This window comes from Motacilla alba, chromosome 7 (genome assembly GCF_015832195.1).
Source record: "Motacilla alba alba isolate MOTALB_02 chromosome 7, Motacilla_alba_V1.0_pri, whole genome shotgun sequence".
NCBI lineage: Eukaryota > Metazoa > Chordata > Aves > Passeriformes > Motacillidae > Motacilla > Motacilla alba.
In genome coordinates this window covers 10,036,521-10,061,855 of record NC_052022.1, presented here as the reverse complement: position 1 = coordinate 10,061,855, position 25,335 = coordinate 10,036,521, and the positions used below count along the sequence as shown (strand labels likewise).

General features: G+C 44.2%; 1 protein-coding gene across 12 annotated transcripts in view; it reads left to right on the top strand.

The window, feature by feature from the left end:
* The window catches only part of KALRN (kalirin RhoGEF kinase), a 470,788-nt gene that overhangs the window by 139,897 nt on the left and 305,556 nt on the right, over window positions 1-25,335 (top strand). For 11 of the 12 annotated variants that reach the window (XR_005257665.1, XM_038143643.1, XM_038143641.1 and 8 more), the window contains exon 3: window positions 15,872-15,946. Coding sequence is in view for 10 of the 12 variants with exons in the window: in XM_038143643.1 (XP_037999571.1) it covers window positions 15,872-15,946 (75 nt within the window). In the remaining 2 variants the exon portion in view is untranslated. Of the gene's footprint in view, window positions 1-15,871; window positions 15,947-21,347; window positions 21,749-25,335 lie in introns of those variants that run through there. The other variant, XM_038143649.1, reaches the window with a different exon arrangement.

Below are 25,335 nucleotides of genomic sequence, written 5' to 3'. Positions count from 1 at the left end.
TCATTGTCTGACATCCCTCCATGCCATCTGTACAAGGTCCTTCCCCTGACATGGAGCAGCCTGTGGCTCTCCAGGACTGGGCTCAGCTTGGAGCACTGGGGGAGAAGCTGAGCTCTCAGCCTGCAAGCAGAAACACGGTGTTACCGGTTGGGAACTATTTGTGTTCTCAGATAAGGATGACTCAAATAGCACGAGCTGTGACTGCTGCTGGGAAAATATCATCTGGAGGACGGAGTGAGCCACAAGTACACCCATTCCTTCTCACAGTGCTTGTTTCAGAGTCCCCTTGGCAGTTTATGAAGGCAAGTCAGCAGTGGCTTGTTGCAGGAGCAGCAGCCTTGCCTTGTGTGACTGTGGGCTTCTAAAATCTGCAGGCAGATTTCATCATCATGGGCAAGACCTTGGCTGGGGCTGGCTGGGAAGGGATTGGCAATTGCCTGGCACTAAAAGGTTGCGTGATTGATGTGACTCCTTGGGAGTGAGTATGTCCTAGGCAGCACAATTAGCATTTGAGGCTGCACTTGCTTAGCTTACACCTGAATACATAAAGAGATCCAGAGAACAGAAATACATCTCTCAGCACCATAACAGCCATAATTGGCCTGATGTTACATTGATCACAGCGCTCCTTAATGATGAAAGCCAGGCGCACTGCTTTCCAAATCAACAATTTTACACTTAGCTAAAAATGAAAGCATTTGGATTTAATTAAACACCCTTGCTCGTCCTTTTTGGAGGGAGATAGCAAAGGGAGGAAAGCTGCAGGGATGACCAGGCAGGACTGCCCTTGCAAGCAGGCACCTCTGGCTTATGAAACCAGCATGGATAGGCCGGGTGTGTAACACTGGCTCATGTTTTGGAACGTTCCTCAGAACTCACTAACTCAGTACATCTGCAAATGCTGGCCATGTTCCCAGCCTTTATTTTCAGCCCACTTCTCCTGTAAGCTCTTATGCATTTTCTCTCTGGTTGCCATCAGACATTGTTGCTAAGTCCCTAAGGCACAAGGATGGAGGAGGCAAAGCGCAGGTCCGGATGGGGTGGTCAGCGTTAGTGCACCTGTACACGAAGGAAAGAAAGCTTTGTGACAACTGGGTAACAGAGCAAATGTTCCCTCAGTTTGCCCTCCATGAATCTGCGTTTCACAAATGCCTCAAAGCTAATTCTTCTGCAAACGCTTTGCAAGGCTCGAGGTGACGCTGGGATCCACAGAGCAGCCCTACGGGTATAATATATGTTTGACTGGTGGCATCCAAAACCATTTGGCACAGGAGCCCAGAGGAAAGAGCTGAATATATTGGGGAATGAAATGAGGAGAAGCCAAGGCATGGCTGAAAATTTTTGCTGTTGGGAACTCATAGAAGACGTGACAAAGAGTTAGAGGATCTGTATGTCAGCATGGTAGAAAGCTAATCTGTTCCTCGGCCCCTAGAACATCTTGTTTCTTTCATGTGCAGGATAATGGGGCTCAGAAACCTGATTGCAACCTGTCAGAGTTGCCATGAGGGAAACCTGCTAACCCCTACAACACTGGGATTTACAGACAGACAGCTGAGGAATGGTTAAATTACATGTGAGCACATGGGTCTCTAAGCAAATTGGCCATGCCTGTAATGCAGTAATTTGCAGCTGTCAAATAGTTAATGTCAACTCAGCCTGCGGACTCATAAATCTTAGTTTAACATGCAATTCTTCTCCGACAAGTGTCTATATAAAAATAACACCTTCCTACAGAAATGATCTTCTATCTATGTGTAATCACATGCAAATCTGATTAATTTGCTGACTAAATTAAGGGGAACAGTTTTGAAAAATGGGTGTCTAAAGTTAGGTACATACTATTTATGTACCTAAATATGCAGTAAAATTTTAAGTGGTACTTAAGTCTTGTCACTTTGAATTGCCCTTGGAGTAGCTTTTAAAATCAGGTTACCTTTCTAGAGCCCTGGAGTGCAGAATTAGATAAGTGGGTTTGAAAATATTGTCTTCATTTTTATTCCTTATTATCTCTGTTGAAGCTGGAAGTACACAGCTGCTCCAGGAGCAGGCAAGCAGATTTCCTTTTCATTCCTCTTGCAATTGTACAAGCCAAAAAGATGACAACTTAACTTCTAGATCCCAGCATGAGTTTGTAGACCTGGTAGTTGGAAAAACAAACCAAACATCTTTTTTACTTGTAAACTGACTGGATTTGATCTGGAAATCATTGAGATGCAATAAATATGAACTCCATGATTCTGTTTTTATGGAGTCAGTTTTCCGAGTAGAACCACACGTAACAAAACAATCATTATAGTTGAATGGCAATGCTTATGAAAAGGACTGGATTGAAAACAGTGATGACAGAAGCCTTCTGTTTATCCCTGGAACAGCAGTGACAGTGGTAGTGTAAGCTACATCACACTGTTCCCCAAACAGTTGACACCCAAGGGACTAACTTGTGTTATGGCTTCAAGTGCACTATTTTGCTGGATTTCTGTCTCTGGTGGATGCTCCCAAGCTAGTGGTGCTGTTAAGTGGTTGCAGAGCCACTGAACAGGTACTGGTAACTTAAGGCGCTTCACTTCACTGGCATTTCTGTGGCTATGCTATTGCAAAACACTTTTTGGAAGCAAAGGGGCGAGGAGATAGCTCAGCTGCTATTGCTTGCTTGGTCTCCTCAGACAAGCTCACTGCTGTTCTCTTGATTATTGCTGGTCGTGCAGAGCTTGGACTTTATTCCCTCCCTATCTTTTTATGCTGACATCTGTCTGTTGGACATCAAAGGGCAATCTTTCAAAGCCACAGAGTTGTATGACTTATGGAACACTTAAGTGATGATCTGCAGAAATGCGGGTGAGCTCGCTCTTGGAAGAGGCATTCTGCTGTCATGATGCATTAAAACAGCTCTTTGTATTTGGGCAATAACAAAGATTCATTTCAATGTACTAGCTATCATCAGGGCTTGACCTCTTTAGAAAGTATTCTTTAGTCAGGGTTTTAAAGTGGATTTGGAAAGATAATTGTTCTTGTCCCCGGGTAGAACCTGGGCAATTTATGTGCTCAGCTGACTTGCCACTTTGGCTTCAATGGATATTTATTCCATGAAGTGCATGGTTGTGCTATGTGGCAGAGGACGATGGTAATGGACAGATCCGATATGTGCAGACAGAGATACTGCTCAGGATGATACACCCTTAATTGTCAGTATTCTTATAGCAGGCAGCGTGCTCAGTACTGTAGCACTTCAGTGCAGGGGAAGATGACACTGTTTATTTATCTCTTTGGCTTTTTTCTCTATTGTGAGTTCACAAAACATTTGCAAAAAAGCTTCATTCAATGGCCATGAAAAGATTGTTTGTATCATTTAAGCCGGTATAGCACTCAGAAAATTGAATTTTGTACATCTCCTGCCTGATAACGTTCTTTCTATAATATTTCAGTATGCATTTTTTGTTCCCAAGATGTCATTATTGCTTTATCCTCCAGCTTTCATTAGTAGCCAGTGTCATGTATCTCAGCTTTCTGGAGCTGCTATAAATGGATATCACAACATTTGATAGGGGTTCCTAGGAAAAGTGAGAGAGGGGGAAGACGTATTTCCATCAGATCACAAGATGCAAGTAGACATTATCAAAAGGATATTTTTCTGGACCTCTCAGTCCCAAGTAATATCTGAGAACTCTGATGTTGGGCCAAATCCTGCAGTGAGATTCACTGGGTGAGATATAAACCAGAGATATGTGGAATCATGAACATTTTCATGCTATGTTCCTCAGGAGCAAAAGCTCTGGGTGGAATGTCACAGCTACTTTTCCAGTGCAGTTTTATAAATATCAGGTTGATAAAAGGCTAATATAAATGTCCTGTATCAAATACCTGGCCATGACACCTGCACTCTGCCATCAGTCAGCTCCCATGAAATATGGGAAACAAAATTGTGCGTCTGGTTGTGTCCCACCATAGCTGGCTCTGCTCACTTGAAGCACTTTGGGGTAAAATTGCTCTCTGTGATGTGTTTGTGCATCCCTACCATGCTGCTGACTGGACCCATGACAAAGATGCAGGATGCAGACGTAAGAGATGGTGAGGGTATCAGCACAACCACTCTTTCCCATGACTGACACACGCATGTTGCACCAGCTGGTGGTGGCAGAGGGGTGGAAACAAATCTTCTTAATCTGCACCTGCTAATATAAATTAATTATTATAGTAATGAAGCCAAAGTATGATGAATCTGTTCTCTCCAGTCCATGTTTCACTCTGCTTTTCTTTGTGAGGCAGAAAAACATCACTGCATTTCTTTCTTTTCCTTTGTGCAGTTAGTTTGCTATTTCTGATTCGTCATCGCCCCTAATGTTTCATTGACTTCTGATTGTGACTTGTTTATTCAAAGCAGTATTACGTGCCTAAGAGTTATTGAACAACTAACATAATGAACAAGTCATTCCAGCAGCAGAGCTGGAGCTTGCAGGAAAAGGTCATGGAAACCCTGGGCTGAGTTGTAGGTTGAAAATGCATACATGGTTTGTTCTTCTATCAGCAAAGCTAGAAGCCAAATATTGGAAGGTGTGTGTGGTTGCACGTTTGTGTGGGAGAGCAGGGATGCCTGGCATGAGATGTTTATGTAGGATGAACTGCTGGCTGGGGAAAAATATAAAAATTGGTTATTAAAACTGCTGCAGCCAAAGAAGTGCAGTCTCACCTGCCGTAGGAGATGTGGGAGAAACTGTTTTTTCTCCTCATATCTTATCTACTGAAGGTATTAAATGTCCTTTGGTTGACTCAGCTTGGTTTAGGTTGGGGTCTGCTCCCCAGTGTTATACTCGAGGGAGGCTCGACAGCTGCCTTGTAGCAAGTTTCTACAGGCTGCAATAGGTCATCTCAGATCAAAATATAATTTCCCTATCTTTAGAAACCTGTCTAATAAACTTGGTGGACTGTTACTGATGCGCTGAATGTGACAATTTCCTCCTACCTGGAATTGCTGTTTTTTGCAGGGCATGCTGCTCAGTGAAACCACCAACCAGTAAAATCCCTTCAGAAGAAGGGAAAATGTGTGTGGGGAAAAGGATTTTGTAATTCAATCTGTGAAATTAAATTATTATTGCCAATATATTGCAGTTCTGTCCCCTCCATTGAAAGAAAAAATGCGACCTGGCAGTGGGCTGGAAAGGGGCCCCAGACTGTTTCCCTCCCTGTGTTTCAGGGAGGAGTTGGATGGTCATCTGACTCCAGCTGTCCAGGATCTATAGAGCAGCAGCTTGTATTCTCTGGAGATCAGTCAGAGCTCATTAACCTGTAGCCAGTTATTTGTGCAGCTCTGAGCTCCCCCTTAGTGAAAAGAAGGCAATTTGCTGAATTTAGGTGCTAATCTTTTAGCCTGTTCCATAAAGAAAGGTATTTTTGGGATGGAGAACATATTCCTGGTAACTCTGGTATCCAGAATCACAGTCCAGTGGGTTTAATGGTGGATTTGGGAGTGCTGGGTTAACCATTGGAGTCGATGATTTTAAAGGTCTTTTCCAACTTCAGTGGTTCTATGATTCTATGATAGATGAGATGAGATTGAATGCATACCCTCTGTGTTTGAGACCTGCCCAGTGGATTTCTGTAACTCTGCCTTCTGGTGAGTTACATCATTTCGGCAAATTTAAGGGCTGCTTGTCCAGAAAAAGATCCTGACAGCTCATGAGACTTTAATCCCAGTTATCTCTTTATATGTGTCCTTAGCTGGAAAAAACTAAAGGAAAGCTGCATTTTCAACCTACTGGTGATCCTTTTAAATTCAACATTACAATAACATCACAGGTTTTTAGCACAAAAATGTCAAGGTTCTCACAGCACTAAGTCTTTGGGCTATAAACATTTATACTAGCATGCTAAAGAGATTTGGGCATGAGGGGCCATACTGGCATCAGGGAGCAGCTGAAAATATGAGTAGGCTAACATTAGATTAAACAGAGGCAGGCAGTAATTTAATTGGCATTTATACGTCGCGAGAAGGAAAAAATAGTAAGTTAAAAAAAGAAATGCAGCTAGGAAGCTTTTGGAAATCAGGGAGGTAATTTGCTTTCCAAAATGATTCACGGCATCTCGTGTTAGCTAATTAACAAAACAGCAGGTTTGTGAATTTAACTGCAGTGGGGTTAGGGCTCCGTGGGCTCAGTTCTCATCCAGGCGTTCACTGGGGTCTGTTCAGCCCCCTCAGTGCTTTTGCTCTGCTCTTTGGCATCTGGGGGAGCCTGGCCTCTTTCAGAGGGCAGGGTTACAAGTGGCTGCATTCTGAGATAGGAGCCAGATGAGGGTGAAAGGGGCAGGTGGAGAGGCAGGAGATTATCCATTGACTGGCATGACTCAGCCATCCATAAAATGATTTTCATTAATGTTTAATGTGTGTCAAAAATGTCAGCATCCATAAGAGAGGCAGATAAATTATTTAGTCCTGCGAGTGTCTTGCCTTCCCCCTGCCGCTGATGTATGTAAAATGTTTGCCCTGGTTTTGTTTGGATGTGGGATGCTGGTGGGGGAGTTAAAGGGGTTGCTGTTACACCCAGAGTGTTTCCTGGCCACAGCCTCGGAGGAGCTGCTGCCGCTGCCGCTTCGCAGTTCAGCGCTTGGTCAGAGACGTGTGGGCAATCTGAAACGAGCTGCCTGTGCACAGGCCCTGTTGGTGGGCTGGCACTGGTTGTGGATTGGTATGCAGAGGAGCAGACCCTGGGAAACTGTAATAAAGACAGAAGAGTGGGGTGTGACAGGAGGTCCTGCTTCCCAGGTGGAGGCAGCTCTTGGGGTAGCCCAGCATCACAGTGCAGCCCTTGAGCCTGTCCCTGGCTCCTGATGGGCCTGCCTGATGTGCCCCCGAGCTCTGCCTGATGGCAGCTGGAGTGCTTGCTGCTGCTCTTCTTGCTGCCTTGGTTTTGCTGGGTTTGTCCAGAGATGCATTACCCAGAGCCCTGCGACTGCCCTGTTTGGTTGAACTGTGTCCTGCTCAGGGGTGGGAGCAGCCTCTGGGATCCCACCAGGGCTTTGGTTACTCTCCCTGTACCCCTCTGCAGGGATGGTTTCTACTTTTGCCTGCCCTGTGTCAAGAGCTTAGGGCATGGGTCTTGCTTTATCCCTAACCAGGGAATTCATGCACAGGAAGGGAAAATTCCCCTTTGAATTGCAGATTTAGGTTTTCTTTTATTCCCTTTTATTTTCTTTCTTTATTTTTTTTTTTTTTTAAATCAGCTTCCCAGGATGACACAATAGCTGCAAGCTGAAATCATAAGCCCTGGCAGAAAGAAAGAGGGTCCAAAGGAGATGAGCAAAGGCAGAAATGTATCCAGTCAGAAGGGATTTAAGGCGACGTGAGACAGGGGAAATGTAAGCCTAATTAATTGTGAGGTGCTGGTTTGTGAATGTTGAGTGAACCACAGTCAAAAATGACTAATTAAAAACCCACTCTGACATTCATATTTGACACAACCATCCTTCCTGGACAGGGATTTTTCTGAAGGCAGTGGGGACTTTGTCAATCTGTTTGGATGGGGTATGTTGAACTCTGTCAGAAAAATTAAAAAGAGAAAATGTGGAGTGTTTTTAAACATGGGGGGGAAGTGCAATTGCCTTGTATTTTTAGGATGTTTTTGTCTTTTTTAGGGCAGTCACAGGCTTTGGGACAAGGATTTCAATTGGCCTCTAATTAAAGTTGCTTTCTTAGTGTCTGGCATGAAATCCCCCTGAGAGGCAGATGTTTGCAAAGCACACTTGGGGCACTAGCATATGGTTCCTTTGTATGGCTGGCGTTTCAGCAAAGTGCCTCCTCAATGTTGTACATAATTAGATATTTTATTTTATTTTTTTGTCCTGGAGAAGTTACTGATGGCTGGGGACCTCCAGGATGTGAGTAGGAGGCTTTCTGGGATACGAGTAGAAAACCCTAAGCATGTCAGTACTATGTGACAGGTGCTGGCAGATGCCCTTTTGCAGCTTTTTGGGAAAAGCCTGCTGGCTAAACCAGTGCCAGTTAAAGGATATTATTCTAACCTACAGAATTTAATAGAGGATGGGACCTGGTACCCAGGCTCTACAGTTGGGTACCCAGGCTCTACAGCTTCAAAGAGGGCTTGCATCCTTCATGCAGGAATCCATCAGCAGTTCTAAACTTTTTATGGGATTATAAAACTCTAAGGAATGTTTCCATAAGAAACCCAATTGTAATTGAGAGGGGAGTGAAATGAAAAGAAAATATTCATGCACACTTGGCCTGAACAGAGACCATGGCCATGTTTAAAATGTGACTTCAGATTACAAATGGCCCATAGCTGTTTATTAACACCATAAAAGTCTGTTGCATCTGGGTGGTCACTGATGTGCAGAGCAATCTGTAGATCAGAGCAATCTGTAGATGGCAAGAAACTTAACCACTAAAATCTCAAGGCGGTGAATATACTTATTTCCCTCTAGGGCAGCACATTTATCCCTTGTACACTTAAGAAATAAAACACAGGATTTTGTGTCAATTGATGTAATTTTTCCAGTTCTAACATCTTCCATTCCTTCCCAGAAAGTCCTTTCTGTGATCACCAGAGCAAGTCTTTCCTACTGTCGATGCCTCATTTTTGCCTGCCTATAAAAGTGCACTGCAACAGTTCCTTGCCTCAGAGAACTTGGAGAGGTTTTTTCAGACAAAATTAATTCATATTTGAAAGGTGCTTTTGAGGTCTGTGAACCTGACTGTGCTTTACTAATGTGGGCAGTCATTATTTCCGTTCTGTAGAGAGGGAAACCAAGATCTGGCACAGTTAAAACATCTTGTTCAGGATCATAAAGCAATTTAGGAGCAGAACCACAAATAGAGCCAAGTCTTTTAACTAGCAGTCAGATGTGCTGTCCACAGGGCTACCTATAATGTCTAATTATTTTTCTAAGTGTAAGAACTGAAAGATCTCAGCCTGATTCCAAAGTCCTGATGAAAATGAAAAGAAAATGTGCAAAAAATTGACTCATGGCCACTGCATTCTCTTTGCATCTCTATTAGTGGATGTTTAAAATGAAATAAGTAAAATTGCCCATGGATGAAGTTGAAGCAGAGCCTCCACGGCAGATTGTGCATAAATTCAGAGTCCTTGTGATGTTTTGAATGGTTTTGTGCCACATGAAAAAGCAAAGCCTGGCTGATGGCTTAGGTGGGACGTACAGGGTGGGATGTTTTGGGCTTCAGATGCTGAACACGGCTTATTAGAGGCCACACGTGCACACAGGCTAATGAATTTGCATGCTTGCTGCAAGCCGCTCCATCTTCCTTGAAGCCTTGCCTATTCTTTGGCTTGGTTTCAAGCTGAGGCTACTGTTTAAATGTGTGGACATTCAAAGGCTGTGCTGGGAGGCTCAGTGCTGCCAACTAACCCGTGGAAGGAATAACAATCTCAGCAATTAGCAAGGTCCCCCAAACCCCAGCCCTGCCTCCCTTGGTGTTACAGGCAGGGGAGGGAAAGGGCTGTGCTGGCAGGGGCTGTTCCTGTGCAGGGATTCGAGCAGTGAGAAATCAGAGGGACCCTCCTGTTGGTGTAGAGGGGGAGAAAACCAACCAGACTTCTGACATACACAGGCAAAACTTGGAAGGGAAAGTAGCCTTTAGTACTGCCACCCCACAGATGTGATTAGTAGGATATTTCAGCAAGCAGGAGTGGTGTATAATTAATAAAAAGAAGGACAGTATGAAGAAACACAGAGAAAATAATATTAGTCTTGGACTGAGCCTAACTATTACATATAAACCCAACATTCATCTTTTAATTTTAGAATAAATGCAGCAATGTAATGCATGTGACTTTTGTCTCAGCTGGGATAAAGAGTGTGGCATGTGGTGCAGTGGGATTAATCTTTTGTGCAGACTATCTGTTTGGTGCCCAAGGTGTTTGCAACTTTTGAAGCTATGGCGTGGATTTGTGTGTCAGTCTGCACACTGGATCTGCTGGCTGGACAAAGTGAACATAGGAGCATGGGGAGGCATAGCCACTATCCTTGCCCCAGGGCTGTGGTGTTAATCCAACCTGCCTTTCACCCTGTCCCTGCCACACTCCCATCTGCAGTCCTAAATGCTTCCTGTGAGACCAGGTATTACCTTTTATTTGTTATTAGGGAGAAGTATATTGTTCTTGGTTAGTCTTCAATAATAGTTGGTAATAATATTTACAGCTTAATTTTGTGGGTTTTTTTTCTCTCTGGTGCTGTCTTTAGATTCAATTGAATTTAATCCTTCCTTCCTTCCTCTGTGAAATCAAAGCCTGTTCTTCTGCTGCTTGCAGCGGGGAAGGATGGCAGGAGAGCCTTGCAGGCTCCTGGGGAGCTCAGGGCACCAAAATGCTCTTTTTTTACATCAGGAGTCAGGCTGTTGTCCGCAGAGGAGCGATTGGCAGATGCAGAGTGTCCAGCCTCATTTATCTCTGCCAGATGGTGCTAAAATACTGGTCCAGAGCACATGTTGCTTCTATTCAACCAAATGCTGGTGCCATGCTGTGGCCTCTCTGCCTTTGAACCAATGAGCCTCAGCCAGCAAAATCCCAGAGGCAAAGGCCCCAGCAGTCCTTGGCTAAGCCCCTCTGTGTGGCTTGTGAAAAAGCAGAGAAATCAAACTGGGAACGCTCACAGCCCTGCAGGGACAGACAATAGCCTGCAGGAAGGGGAGGAAGGGGTTAAAGGGGGTTTAGCACACACAAAATGTAAATATTTGAGGCATAAATGCAGAAGGAAAGAATAATGGAGAGAGAAGGGCAGGAGGAGGAAACCAGAAGTGTAAAGAGAAGAAAAAGGAGGATTATATTCTGCTGGAAAACAAAGGGATGTTTGTATGAGAAAGGCATTGGGGAAATGAGGGTTCAGCTCTGCACAAACTTTCTGTCTGACACTGGACAAGTCAATCTCTCTGTGTCTCAGTTTGCAAAGGCTACAATGGGAATACTAAAGTCTCCTTTGTTCTGCCTCTGTCTGCTCACATCAGATGTCCCTTCTGTTTGTGTGCTGTAGAAAGCCAAGATACTCCAGTACTGCAAAGACAAATAAATTCCACTGAGACTTGGAGGGGGGCAGGGAAGTAAAAAGGTAGGAAGGCAACAGGCTATGATAAACCTGGGAGATAAATGCCCCAAAAACTGAGATGTGGGGGTGGGGGTATAGAACTACAAGAGAGGCCTTTGCTGGGGGAAGAAGAAATATGGACCAGATTAATCCTACTGTTGCATCCTGGACTCCAGTGGAGTTCCTCGAGGGATGGGTTTAGCCCAAGGAGTTCAGTTTTGTTTGGTTAAAGAAACTTTATGCCAAAGTTTTTAAATAGTCAAATCTGTTCTGAGAACTATGAGAATGTGGGCTGCCTTTCCTGAAACATTGCATGGGACTTGGGATGAACAACTCTTGCTGAAGGCATCAGGAGCCAAGTGATTAAGCCCCATGCAGGGCTTTGACAGGAGGCCTTCTTCTTGCCTACGCATACTTTTTTTAAGTATAGAAAGTATTTCCATATTTCCAGCAGCTGATCTTTATTTGAAGCCAAGAGCTGCATTTTTCAGATTAGAACTGAAGCTTTTCTAGGAAAAGCCACTCTGGAGCAGACTATTGATCCATCTAGCCCAAGACGGTGTCTCCAGCAGAGACCCTGCACTCTGCTTTGAGAAAGAAATGCTAAAGCTCACAGGGCTCTCTCTGGGGATAATTTATTTTTCACTCCAAGAGTTAGAGCTTGGCTTTCACTTCAAAGTCTGTAGGCTTACATTCTTTCCAAAACTCTTGCTTATTTTATTAATCTTTACTGTTCTCTGGAGATGTTTGTTGTTTGCTGATCTCCAACCTGTTCAGGAAGCCCCTTGAGCTGCTGACCTCCCTGTCCTTCAGCAGTGAGCTCTCCAGGCCAATTGGGGCATTTGTGCAAGGAAAAACAAATTTTCTCAATTTCAAGATTGCTGCATTTACCGTGGAAGCATGCCTCAAGCTTCTCAGCTCACCCATCTGGCTTCTCATTACAGCATCTCATCTAAAACTGTGAGCTGCTTCTGCCACCCAGGGAATCCCTGCTAGGAGATGTTCTGTGCACGTGCAATGCTGCTCTGCCTAAAATGTGAATCAGCCATGCTGAGGATCCACTCTTAATTCTTCAGTGCTTCCAAGAACATGTAAGGCTGCCAGCTGCTCAGGCTGGCATGGTGTGCTTTCTTCTTGGGTCACTGGAGTAATAAAAGTTATAGTGTCCAGTGATAGTGTCCCTGCTCCTTGGATAGCACACTAAGTCAGGATGTGATGGAGGTGTGAGGGGCTGCAGGGTGACTGGGTCACAGCGCCCTGCTTTCTGTGCCTCTCTTTTGGTAAAGAGGTGATTGCAGTGCTTGAGTGTCTTGGCAGACCACGCAGGTAGAAAGCAAGAGGGGCTCTGTTGTGTAGTGCCACGTTTATGAGGATGGTGAACCAGTAAAACAATGCATAGACAATGGCAGGACAGCTCAGCCTGCCCTTCCTTCATCCCTCTGTCAGTCTGTGTCCATCTGCAGAAGGGCTGTCTGAGAGGAGCAGCAGAGAGGTGGAGGGCGGGCCACAAAGCCTTTGTGTGCACGGGGCTCTGCCGCAAAATGAGATGGTGCTCTGCAGACATGGCCTTGGATCCAGCACGCAAACAAACAAAACAAATGTATTAGAAACAGCTGGCGAAGAGGATGAAAATGAGCATCATTAGGGATATGCTTATAATAACTTATGAACTGGGGAATGCATCATTGCTATGCTGGCCCCTCCTGGAGACAGATTGGCTGTTGCTTTTGGAGTCTTTATTAGAACCATTGGTTTTCCCATTTATGCATACCTTTCCCCAGCTCTTGCTGGAAACCTGACAGCATGCTCTGAGATGTAGCCTCCAATGCAAGGATTTTGTCAGGTCCTGGAGCAACCTCTGGAAGCACTAGCCATAGCTGCATCTGTGGGTCATGAGGTGCCACTTGGTTAAGTACTGTGCATTGCTTTAGGCACCTAAAGCTCTGCCTTTCAGAACTTCCTTCTTCATCCTGAGGGAAGTTTTGCAGCACTTGGGACTCATTGTTTATTCCCTGGTTGTATGACAGGCTCATGGTTTTTCAATTCATTCATCATTTACTTTGGAGTGTGTCTGACCTGTCCTGGGTGATACTGACAAAGGGGAAGGTACCTACCTGCTGCAACACTGTCCCCACTCAAATCTTTCCTTGCCTCTCCTGTGCACAGCCAGGACTTTGGGGCTGTTACCAGAGAGCCCCTTGCCTGCAACCTGCCCTGCTACAGCTCAGGAGATGACCATCTTTCAAGTCATACATTTTTCTCCTGGTCTCCATTTATTTCCTCTGTGAAATGCATTCCTTCCTTGCAGGAGAGTGTCTGAAACTGGCCTTACACCCTCAGTATAGTGGCTTCTTGCTAAGAAGTCCTTATGGTGTGCTTTACATACGCCCACTGGCTTTTTTTAGCAATGTTCACAAAGATTTCAGTTGTACACTGTCTGCTACACAGTTGGGTGCCTAAGAATTGACTTTGCCATTTTCCTGACAAATTTAACAAATACTGGGGAAAACTCAACTTGCACTGACACTGTAGATCTTGCAGCTGGATAAATTTGGCCCCATACTCCACTTGAGTGTCTTCAAACCCTTGTGATGTGTCTCGCACATTGGCTGTTCCCATTTGCTTCATGGTTGGATGAGATGCTTATATTCAAAGCTTCTTAAATTCCAAATGATGCCTGTGGCTGAGCACTTCCTACCTTTGATGTGAGAACTAGCCACAGCCTGGGATCTGAGGGGTTATTCTTGTTAAGAGGATAAGTTAATAGCAAAGTCTCATATATTTAACACAGAGTGCACAAAGTCCTGCTTACTTGAACACAGAAAGAATTCAGCAATCGGGACTCATTTCCCTGGTCCCAAAACACTTTGTTGACACAATGCACACTTTAGGCGTCCTCTGGGATTATGCTGCAGTGCCTGTTCAAATTTCAGTTATGTTGGTCTTGGCCTTGCATTGAATTACCTCACTCCTTTGAGTGCTAGTTTTCACTAGCTTAAGGCTTAGCTGGTGAGCTTACACATCTCCTGGGGCTGAGTGTCACAGAGGTGACACCTGAGAGCAAGTGGGGACACAGAGAGGTGGCTGTAGCCTTTGGTCACCAAGAAGGGACATATTTACATGTACAAGACAGCCTTGTTGCACAATCTGACTGTGACTGGCAAAAACCAGTAACTCAACCATTATAATACTTAACACTTGTAGATCGGCTGCAGGTGAAAATGGATGTTTCAGTCTTCTTCCTGTCTGTTTCAAATGTCTCCATGGATTGAACCACTTTGTCTTTGCAGGCTGCATGTTGGCAGCAAGAGATGACAATGTAAAGGGCGAGCTTTTATCCCCAGTCCTACTTTCACACCCAAAGGGTCAGGTACCATCTGCTGTGTTCAGCAAGGAGGGTGTGATGGCTCCAGCAATGTTGCCCCATTTCTAGAAAACTGATTAGTGAGAAGACTTTCTTAACCCTGAAACCATCTCAGAAGAATGGTGGTTACTGCCTGCCTGTGAAAGGCAGAAAGTCAAAATACAGGGTTTCAAATGTGTTATATTCTTTGGTGAGCTGGAACAAATCTAAGGCCATATAGAAGATCCCTTGTCATGATGGCTATTATTCCCTACTCAGTGATGGATGAGTTATTTTTCAGGGGAACTGCAGAGGTGTCCTTCAAACCCACCTTTTCTGGGAATGGCAGTGTCTGGCTTGCTCTGGGATGATCCCTTACTGCTGGTCTTTCACAGAGCAGAGAGATGCTGCTAGAGCCTGAAACTGCGGGCAGTTCTGTTCCCAAGAGAGTAAAAGACTGTGATTTCTTGGGCGAATATTTAGGATACATGAAGTAATTTGGCACTTCAGGGAAGGCAAATGGCCTGTGCAGATATGCTTTGTGTGTAATCAAACAGCATGAATTCCCTGAGAATGTGCTGGGGCTTCAAACCACTCGTAAGGAGTGTGTCCTCCCTCTGAGTGTGGTCCCACCTCAAGCCATTGCATCCTGGCTGTGCTGTGCACAGCAGAAAGGGGCAAAGGGGAAAAGCCCTTTTTAGGCCTGCCCCTCTGCAAATCTATCTCAAAGGTTGATGCTAAATGGATGTGTATATGCTATAATGTTCCCTGCAATTTTTGCTGGCTATGTTCAGAACAGTGAAGGAAGAAGGCTCCTGGCTTGCTCTGCAAGATGGGGATCTCCTGGGTGATAGTATTGCGAAAAAGGCAGCAGGGATTAATCTGGTTACTTGGTGGGAAATTGTAGATGCACAGTTTGTGGTAATTGGGAGTGGGGCTGCAGCCCAGCCTCATCCCCGATGGGTACAGCTGTGAAAAGCAGATGAAGAGTATTGAAAGCAATGAGCCATGGAGTGCCCAGGTGCACCGACCAACCACCAAAGGGAACAGAGGGCACACAGGTGCAATGCATGGACAGGAGGGGTATAAAAGGCTGGGCTAAAGAACAGGAAGAGTAGGTGCTTGAAGCCTTCTGAAGTGGTTTGGTGTTGTTCTGTATGTGTTGAAGCTTTCTGAAATAGTGTGGTGATATTCTGTGTGTTATAGCCATCTCAAGTGTGATGTGTACTGTGACAGGAAATTTGTTAACCTTTCAGAGCTTCTGAATGATAGAGCAATGAGCTGATTCTCTGTATTTAATTTTTTAAACAAACATATCTCCATTGATGTTGTTTGTTCAGCAGCCATTTGGGCCTCTTTGTTGGTGCTTTTATGTAATTTATAGCCTTTCTCCAGTCTGGTTTTGAGAAGTATGGCGTGTCCATGAAGCTGGGAACAAGAACATGCTCTCCTTTAATGTGACTTTCCTGTTTTTCTGTTTTGCAGGTTCTTTTCGAAATGATGGTTTGAAAGCTGCTGATGTCCTTCCCATACTGAAGGAGAAAGTGGCCTTTGTGTCAGGTGAGCACATCTTTCTTTGATCCCTCCAGTCCATCATGAGCACTGTCTGCCACATCCTGGTCCTTATGACGCTGTAGAGTCTCAATGGACTGGTTTTATGTTTGACTTGGTAGTACCTAAATGTGCCCTTCTGCTAAGAAAAGGGCTGTGTGGAGACCAGGACTATCTAGTAATGCACAGAGCATTGGAAACTGGTCCATATTCATTTTCTTCATATGCTGAGGCAAGGATGAATGAACAGCACAGGTAGGATGCAAGGCAGCTGCTTAGCTCCAGCTCAGATGTGGGTTGTCTCAGCATGAAGGACAATTCAGGGATCCTGCTTTTGGTTCAAGGTCAGTGAATAGCGTTCAATTCCTCTATGTAGGAAGCACTCAGGCCTATAAATCACTGGTGTTCCATTTGCAGTTCCAATCAGCTTGCAGTTAAAAGTACCATTGATGGTGCATTTACATAATAACTCAGATGCTCCAACTTCTCCTACCGTTCTGTACAAAGATTTACAGCCTTCATTCAGAAGACAAATCTCAGGGATCTGGGGGTGGATGAGGACTAGACAATATGGAAGAGTCTTTGAGAATAGCTTGGATGATATTGCTTCTGGTGTGAATTACAACTTGTCAGTGAGAGGGGGAAGAGAAAGTCTGAAGCAATCAGAATCTTGCATGAAGTCACTGAAATTGGCAGCATAAACCCAGGGTATTTCCAGTGGCAGTGTTTCTGATGATTACAAACCATTCAGGCTGCTAGCAGTGAGAACCTCCATCAAGAATAGCCAGCTCCTCTTGTTTGTAGTCTTTGCTTTTTCGTTTCCTTTGTCCCCACAGTAATGCTGGCTGCAGAAGGGAAGAGGTTGCAGCAAGGCTGTTTGGTGCCTGAACTCTACCTCCCTGGCTCTCTCCACAGGAGTTGAGCCCCCAGTCCCATAAGGTTGGGGTTCATCACTGTGCTAAGCCATGGAGGTGTCATTCAGGCGAGAAAAGCTTTTCCCTCTACTGATAGCAGGTGTGAGATGTCTTCCCATATTTTAACAGTTAAATGGCCCACAGATCACAAGTCCAGCTGTGACTTGGGGGAAGAAATGTGAGGATCTATAAATGCAGACTAAACTTTCATTTATTACATGAAAATCCAGGTGTTTGAGGGAAGCTTCTGAAACACCAAAAGTCTTTTGTGAAAACCCAAGACCATCCCAACCGTACTCATGTGCAGGAGCACTTTATCTTGCACTGCAGTCTCAATCTGAGTGTTCTGAAATGTTTTACATGGTTGGCTTTCACTGCTCCAGAGAGGGGAGCATAGTCATAAAAACACAGTGTACCTGCACGTTTGTTTGAGACACAAAAGCTGAACCGGGTGCTCTGGGGAAGTGGAGGGGAGGAATTTATGTAGGGACTGTACTGCAATTTAGTTCTTGGCTCCTGCTGTTGCTTTGCATGAAAATGATTGCAGGATCATTTGGTAATTCATGGAATATTTATTAATGACAACCTGTCTGGATTGTTTATGTAGCCCCTTCCACTGATGGTGCCTGTGTTCAGCTCTGAGCCAGAGGGTCTCACATCAAATCATCAGCTCGTTAGACTCTGTCCTGTGCCAAGCCTGCCTTGCGGAGGGGGGTGTTAAATAAGCAGTGCCAGCACAATCCCCCGGGCTTTCACACCGTGATCCGCTGCAGGAATGGTACAGCTTGCTCCACATAGACTCACCAGCCTCCAGACTTAGATCTGCTCAAAATGTGCTGTTCCTGACACAGCTAGAGGTCCTGGGATTTACACCTCCTCTTCATGGTCTCCAAATGCAATGACTACGGGCAGCAGTTCCCTTTGCAGGCAGAACACTTTGAGTTGCTGGTGTTCACTGCAGTAGCCCCAGCATGCCCTTCCAGCCCACAATGTAAGTACTGCCCAATGTTCCCCTGGACTGTTGTAATAAAGCAGATTTGAAAATGATCTTAACATTACAGCTGATGACTAGGTTATTTTTAATTAAAATGGAATAACTTCCTAGAGTATTCTTTGAGCACAGAAGAAAATTTTTGACAAAAAAAATCGAAGACCTGGATTTTCCAAGATTAACAAAAAAAAGTTCTGTAGTTAGTGCAGACTGAGAGCATGTTGTGTTTAAATCGTGCTTCCTTGAGGAACAGGAGAGTTTTATTGAATCTTCTTCAGAGTTAATACTACAGTTAATTTTAACGATAGCAGTACAGTAAAGTTGTCAAGGGGATTCTCCTTACACCAGCAGAATTTATCAGCAAACACAAAAACTCTCAGCTGAACATGTCAGTTACAGACTTTATTGCCTTTCTCATCAGCTGTGGCTCACCAGCTTGTTTGTCTGTGATTCAACAGGAAAATTGCAGAGAACACACAAGACCCTTCAGGCAGGGGCTACACTTTGCTTTGTGTTCCAGTGTGGTGGATGCTCCACACCTGGACCCTGCAAAGCAAAAGGGCAGTACAGGCAGGCAAGGCAGAGCAGCTGCCGCCTGCTCCGGAGCAGGCACAACAGGACCTGCCTGCACAGCCGTGTCATCTCAGAGGAGCACTCAGGCTCTCACAAGTGCACTTAATTTCAGAGTTGACATACAGATCTGTCTGGGCATGGATTCATCCAGCCTAAGTGCTGTCTGGGGCTCTGTGCCTGGCACTTCCCCTCAGCTGAGCCAGCAGTGAGCAGCAGGCGTGGGGCTCTGCATCTGCATCCCTGTGCTGCAGGGAAGTTGAGGGGTGGTGGATAATATCAAGACTTCTTCCTGGAACTGGTTCTTGGTTTCTTCCAGTGATCTCATCTATGAGCCATACTGCACCTGAGCAAAGTTCACATGTGTGTCTAAAGAATACCTGAAAATCCCATTCCATAGCTTCTGTGCAGAGTGATGGACTGAGCAGTTGTGGGTGAGGCGCATCCCAGCCATGGCTGATTGCTTCCATTGCTGATCTCCTGGAAGCACATTAAGCAGGGGCCTGGCAGGGGGGGAGGCTTTGGCCACCTGCTTGTTGTCTAAACTCTCATAAAATCTTGGCTTTGCCTGGGTGGTTTGGTGTGTTGCTTCCAATAATGGAATGGCTTTGGGAGCCATTAGGGAATGAGTTACAAGGCAGAGACTGATTTTTGTATTCTGCGAGGGAGACAAATGCTGAGGAAAAGAAATGAAACAGGTTGTAGATTATTTTAGGTGCTTTTCTTCAGTGAGAGGTGGAGAAATATTTTGGAAACTGGGCTTAGTCTTTCTTGGGAAACAGATGCTGTTTTAGAAGAGTGGTGTAAATTTGGGATGCTTGATTATATTTATGGTTGATTTTCTGTTGATCAGGGCAGTACAGAATGAAGTGTATGAACTTTCAGGAAAGAGAAGGGAATTTGTTACCATGTTACCTTCCCATGCATGGAAATTTTCATGCACTTAGGCTATAAAAAGCTTGGTAGTTGACTGATGTCATGGGTCTTGCTGAAAGCATTTCCCCACATCCCACCCAGAAGAGTTTCTCAGGATTCTTCCCGGTTTTGCCGCTCCCTGGAGAGCTCGGAAGAGCAGTGGCGCGTGGGCTCCTGCTGTCACCCAGGTACTGTCTGCTCATCTGCCGAGGCAGGAGTACAAAGGAGGAGGCTGGCCAGGTTTCTGAGAGCGTGGTTGAGCACAGAGGAATCAGCAGCAGAAGGGTGTAATAAGCTGGTGAGCTGCTGCAGCTGTGACAAGCAGAGCTCCCAGCTTGTGTCTGCAAAGCAGGAGGGTTTCCTCTGTGTTTTGGGCACCAAAAGGGCACAGAGCATGGAGAAGTGGATGCACTAACAGCTCAGCCATCTCTGTCCTTTGGTAGCCCACTGTCACCAACCCCACATCTCGGGAGAAGACTCATGATCAGGGTCACAGCAACCCCTGAACCTGACTGAGAGCCTTAAGGAAAAGCAGAGATTTCCTGAAAGGTCTTTCAGAGAAGGAATTTCAATGTAAGTAGATCTAAAGAAAGGACAGCTTTCCAATTAGGTTCCACCAAATTGAGGCCAGCAGGGTGAATGAAAGAGCAAAGCTCAGAGAAGAAAACACTGACCTTCCCAAGGACACCACAGGGCACTTAGTGCCAGAGATATCACATGTGGAGGTGTATGGTTTTTTCTTTTTCTGCAGTACATGCACTTCACTCTTCAGAGAAAGGGTTGAAATGAGACCCCCCAGTGCCTCTGGGAACTGAAAGAGTTCTCATCCTGGTTTCAGGAGGTCACAAATGCTGATTTTTGGACTTTGGAATTTGTATTGGGTTGGGAATAAAATTAAACAAAATATCTAATTTTTGGATGATGTAAACATTTTGTATTTACACAAAATGTTTTGATTTAAAATAAAAGTTTCCATTGTCTTTTTCCACTAGAATGGAGATTTCAAATGAAACATCAATTCTTATATATTTTGTTACTTAAAAATGTCTTTCTTTTTATACCATTCCCTGGTGTAGTTTAAAATCAACAGAAACTTCAAAAAAGGGAAATCTGCTATTAGAAAAACATGGCATTCCTTGACTGTTTCTCCACGCTTGTCTCAAATGAGGAAGAGTGTGTTATCAGGGTGAATCTGTCCTCTGTTTCTCTTTATTCTGCACAGCCTCCAGCCCTGGGGTGTGGGTTTGGGGTGTCTGTCTGTACCACTATCAGCAGTGACTGGCATCGCCACCTGCTGTGGCCTATTGGCCAGTATACATTTAAAATCAAAGAAGTACCCCAAAATACTTGCATAAAGAAGTAAAAATTAATTACAAGACACAACAGGTTCTCTCTTCGAATCCATGCAGTGGCTTTGGGTGATTGCAGAACAAATCTCCTTGATAGGAAAAGGGATCACTCAGTGGCTGCTCTGAGCATCCCATCTATAGCATCTGACTTGCTCTGCCAGGAGCTCTTCTGGTGAGAACGATTAGCCTTGTTATTGGAGCCATAAACCCTAAATGTAATGTCATGAGAGTTTGCCATTAGAATTTGATTTGGGGAATTGACTCTGAGACATGGATGCTGCAAAGAGCAGCACTGTGGATGATCAGGCCCTGGTGCTTGCACTACAGCTGTGTTAATTGGCTTGTTGTGGGAGCGTAAATTTCCATCACTTGCACTGGAATCACCTGGTTGGAACCAACTGAACTGGAGGGTGGTCACACAGCTAATCCTGCATGTGACCCTTGCAACAAATTAGTCTGTCTTGAAGTTGCAGGAGTTTTAGTAGAGAATTCTGTTTACAGTAAGTCCAGTAGCAGGCAGACTCTCACAGAGCTCAGCTATGACAGAGAAAGGAATGTTATTTTAAGACTGGATACCAATTCCTTGATACTTTCCTTTCCTAGGAAGTCTGTCAATTAGATTTAGAATTCCTGAGTGTGTTGTTTATCACTGTATTGAAGTGCCTGACATCAGCTGAGCTCCGTCTGTCTCCTGGCTCTCTTCATTATAATTCATTTTTTCACCATATTTTGGACTGAAATACCCGATGAGGACTACTTCAGCTCCTCTGGAAACTCACTTATGGTCTCAGCAGAGTCTCAGCATCAAGATTGATCAGCTTATGATCTGCAGGGTCAGATGAAGTGGTGCATTCACTTGAACTGCAGTAGACATCTGAACAGGGGCCAGAGACACCGTGTGCTGCTCCTGTTTCCGTTGCTGCTGTGCTGCAGGATGTTAGACAAGGTTCTTGGGAACCTTTACGTGTGTGGACATTTGCCTGTGTCTCTGGCTAATCCTTGTTAATTCATGCCTATGAAGAGAGTGCAAAAGGAAGCAGAGGGTTTGAAACCCTTAACTGTGGATCTCCAGGTGAGGATCGTGGTGGAAGGGCTGATAGAACTGGAGAGATGCAGCTTGAAAACAGAGCTTGATAAAATCATTATCTGCTGTATACAAGAAGTCTGCATTAACGGAAACTAATAATTTCCTGTCCTCAACAGGACTACACATAGCTGGAATTTCAGTTTATTGTGTATTAACAGGGATGGCTGTGCTTCAGGACACAGAGATTTTGAGATTGGTAAAGCCTGTACACAGAGTTCATATTGCTAACATTCTGGGATGGCCAATTTCTTGGCTTACCTGTGGGGAGTTGGGGCCACCACTAAAAGGTGCCAGAACAGGGATCTTGTCACTCTTTCCTCTTGGTTGCAGGCTTGACTGGGAAAGTGGTCATCAGAAGGCCACTAACTGTGCTGCCTGCCTGCATGCAGGTTTTCTTAGCTTTCTTTAAGGTTTTCTTTTAATGTGGTATGCATGACAATGCCTTGTGCCGTCATTGCAATGTCCCCTGCATGATTTGTGGAGCAAGAATAATGTGATCTTACTTCTGGGAATAAGCCCTGAATTTAGCCATGGGTTCTTATTGGATAGAAAAAAGGGAGATGGGAAGAACTGGCAAGGAAGACACTGACAGGAAAGGCCATCAACAAAGGATTTTGTAAGAGAAATGCAAGGCATACATGGCTAAATATTTGTTCTCAGTGTACTCTGTGCCCTGAAGAGCATGTGTTTTTCTAACTCTTTTTTCCAGAGCACTAATAACCAGACCATCTGTTTGCCTCTCTAAATCAGAGCAAAGCTCATGAAAACCCAACTTGAAAAACAGTTAGAAATTATCAGCTGTTTGTTTTAGCATTTAATAACTGTAATTAGCAAACCTAATGACATGTTTGAGTATTTCATCACAGTTCTTTGAGTCCAGGGGGAGGCAGGAGATGGGACTTATTGATTAGAGCAATTGAGAATCCTGGCTTCCTTCTAGTTTTTTATTGTCTTTTAAAACAATGTGCTGAGTAGCTCTCTGAAGCCTGTGAATGTACAATTGCTGTGGAGATCATGGCTGACTTGGGGCAGGATTTGTCTCCCTGATTAGTAACAAGCAGAGTCTCAAGCACTGTGAAGCTCCAACACAGTGGATCAAGTCAGAAAACCTCATTTCTCCTCCTGGTTCTTCAAGTGACTCACTGTAGCATCTGGGCTGAACTTCTTCCCCTCTTAGTACTTTAATATTCCCTTCAGTAAAAAGATAATAATAAACAAAAGGAATGGTATAGACAGACTCCCTGCACAGCAATGCCAGAAGGTTTTCTTCTCTTTACTGTATGTTGCTACTTCTCAGCAATCTCCGTTAGAGGAGATTGGCATCCTTATGTAGGCATGTTTGATGGTGGCAATATCCCCTTCAGTCTTCCTAGAAAATCAGAGATTTTGAGTTACAAAATGTCACAAAAACTCTGCATACTATCAGTATTTAAGAGACTAAACCAGAGTTACTGAACCCTGCAAGTCTGATGGTGAATTAAACATGCAATGTTTAAAAAGTTTGTTCTAGGAGAAATCCGATGTTTCTTTATACAGGCTCTTGGTAAAATTGTAAATTATGTAGGTATTCATTAAAATTAGGGATTTCTCAGTAACTAGGATTGCATGGACTTGAAGAAAGCAATTGAAGGATTCTAATATGTATGATGTATTTGTAATAACTTCACTCTATTGCTCAAAGCCTAGAGCTGCACTTTATCACAAATGAGAAACATTTGTTTCTAAACTTAGCATGTCTTGATATTTTACTCAAGTCTCCTTGTTTCTGTGTGCTGTAAGACTAGAAGGAATCCGTCTGGGTGCTTATTTATCCTTCCATCATCCAGAAGCCTCCAACTGGGTCATCATGTAACCTTCCTCCTCCAATGAGAATTAACCCATTTTCTCTGGTCTGTCCTGGTAACTTCTAACCCTGTGCTGAGCCTTATTTATCCTGCTTCCCTGAGGACAGTTTAGATGAACTGTTGAGGGATAGTTTTTATCCTGAAGCAAAGACAGGACAGGAATGTTCTGGATCCTGTTTTATTTTCTGTAACTGGAATCTTTGGGTTGCTGTTACTGAAAGGATCAAGAATTTTCTGACTTAGTGTTTTCAGCCTACCAGAATTTGCACAGGTTTCTATTTATTTATTTTGTAGATCTCACTTTGGTGCAATGGTAGGTGTTAAAGGAGTCCCTGACCAGAAACACAAATTTTGGTTTATGAAGCCAAGGTGAATGGGCAGCATCAGAGTGATTAGTGCTGCTGGGCTGTGGGAAGCTCATGGCCCTTTCCAGGTGTTTCATATCCTCAGAGAGGATTATAAGTGTGGGCTTGGATGTCTTCTGATCTCAAATCTTAGTGCTTTTCCACATTGTACAAATATTTAAATTATTGTGAATGGAGGAGAGGGAGCCTGAATGAGTAGCGGGTAGCGTGTTCTTCTGGGATGCAGTTCAAGTTGAGGTCTCTGCTTCAGCAAATATCTGGAAGCTTTTGAAAACCTTGGTTACATCTAGATATGATGGGAAATGTTTCAAAACCTTGAAAAGCCTCTTGTGTTGAAAAAATATTTCCCTCCAGCTTTAGTTGCTTGTATTGGTTTGCCATTCTATAGGCTGGCTTGCTTTTCTGTTGGACACATATCATGCATGATATAATGGTTTGGCATTGATGTGGTGTGTGAAATAATCTCAACAAAGGGAAAATGTACTTAAAATGAGGAAGCTTTTTTTCATAAAAGGTTTGAACATTTAGATGAGTTTATTTCCTTGCAAATGGAATTCTTTTTACATCATGCCCCCATTTTCATGCTATGTGACAGAGGCATGTATCTGCCAAGGTGACACTGAATTCCAGTGGACCTTCCTCCTCACCTTCATGGTGTAAAGCCAAAGGCAACTAGAAAGCACAGAGATTTGGGTGGAGATTAGGCAGGACAGTTTTTGTACTCCATATGTACCCCTGTCTGCATGAGGGCTCAAAATAAAGATGACATCTGTTGTTTGCCTCTACATTTGTATCCCTGGACAAATCGGACACAACCTGGCTCCAATGGAGACTTGCACAATGTAACCCTTCAGGTGCATTGCATCCACTGAAAGCCACGGCTACCTGTGGCATCTCTATTTGTAGAGATGAAGTTTGTGTGAGAGACTCTGTCTTGTACAGGCAGCAGTGCTGTAGAAAACTCTTTAGACAGATCTTAGCAATTAAAAATTATCTGTATTTTGAGAAAACTTTATATATAGTAACAAGAAAGTGCCAGTAGCACAGACTGCAGGTGTCCCAAGCTCTTAATGAGAGAGCATAGTTTGGATCAGTGCCAGAGATGTTCGTGTCCTTGTGTAGCTTTTTCTTCTTGTTGGCCAAGTAAATTAGCTCAGAAAGCACATGGGTTTCCTTTCTCAGAAGTGGTATTTCTGTTAAAGGGATTATACTTTCCATTGAGAAGTGCAAACTCATGTGCATTTTTGCAGCTTGTTTGCGAGGTCCTTGCAGTTCTGTACTGACTTTTTGAGCTGTAGTTTAACTGTAGCTTTTCCCTAGATAACAGTGCAAACATGTATCTAGCAACAAATTTCCTGGAAGA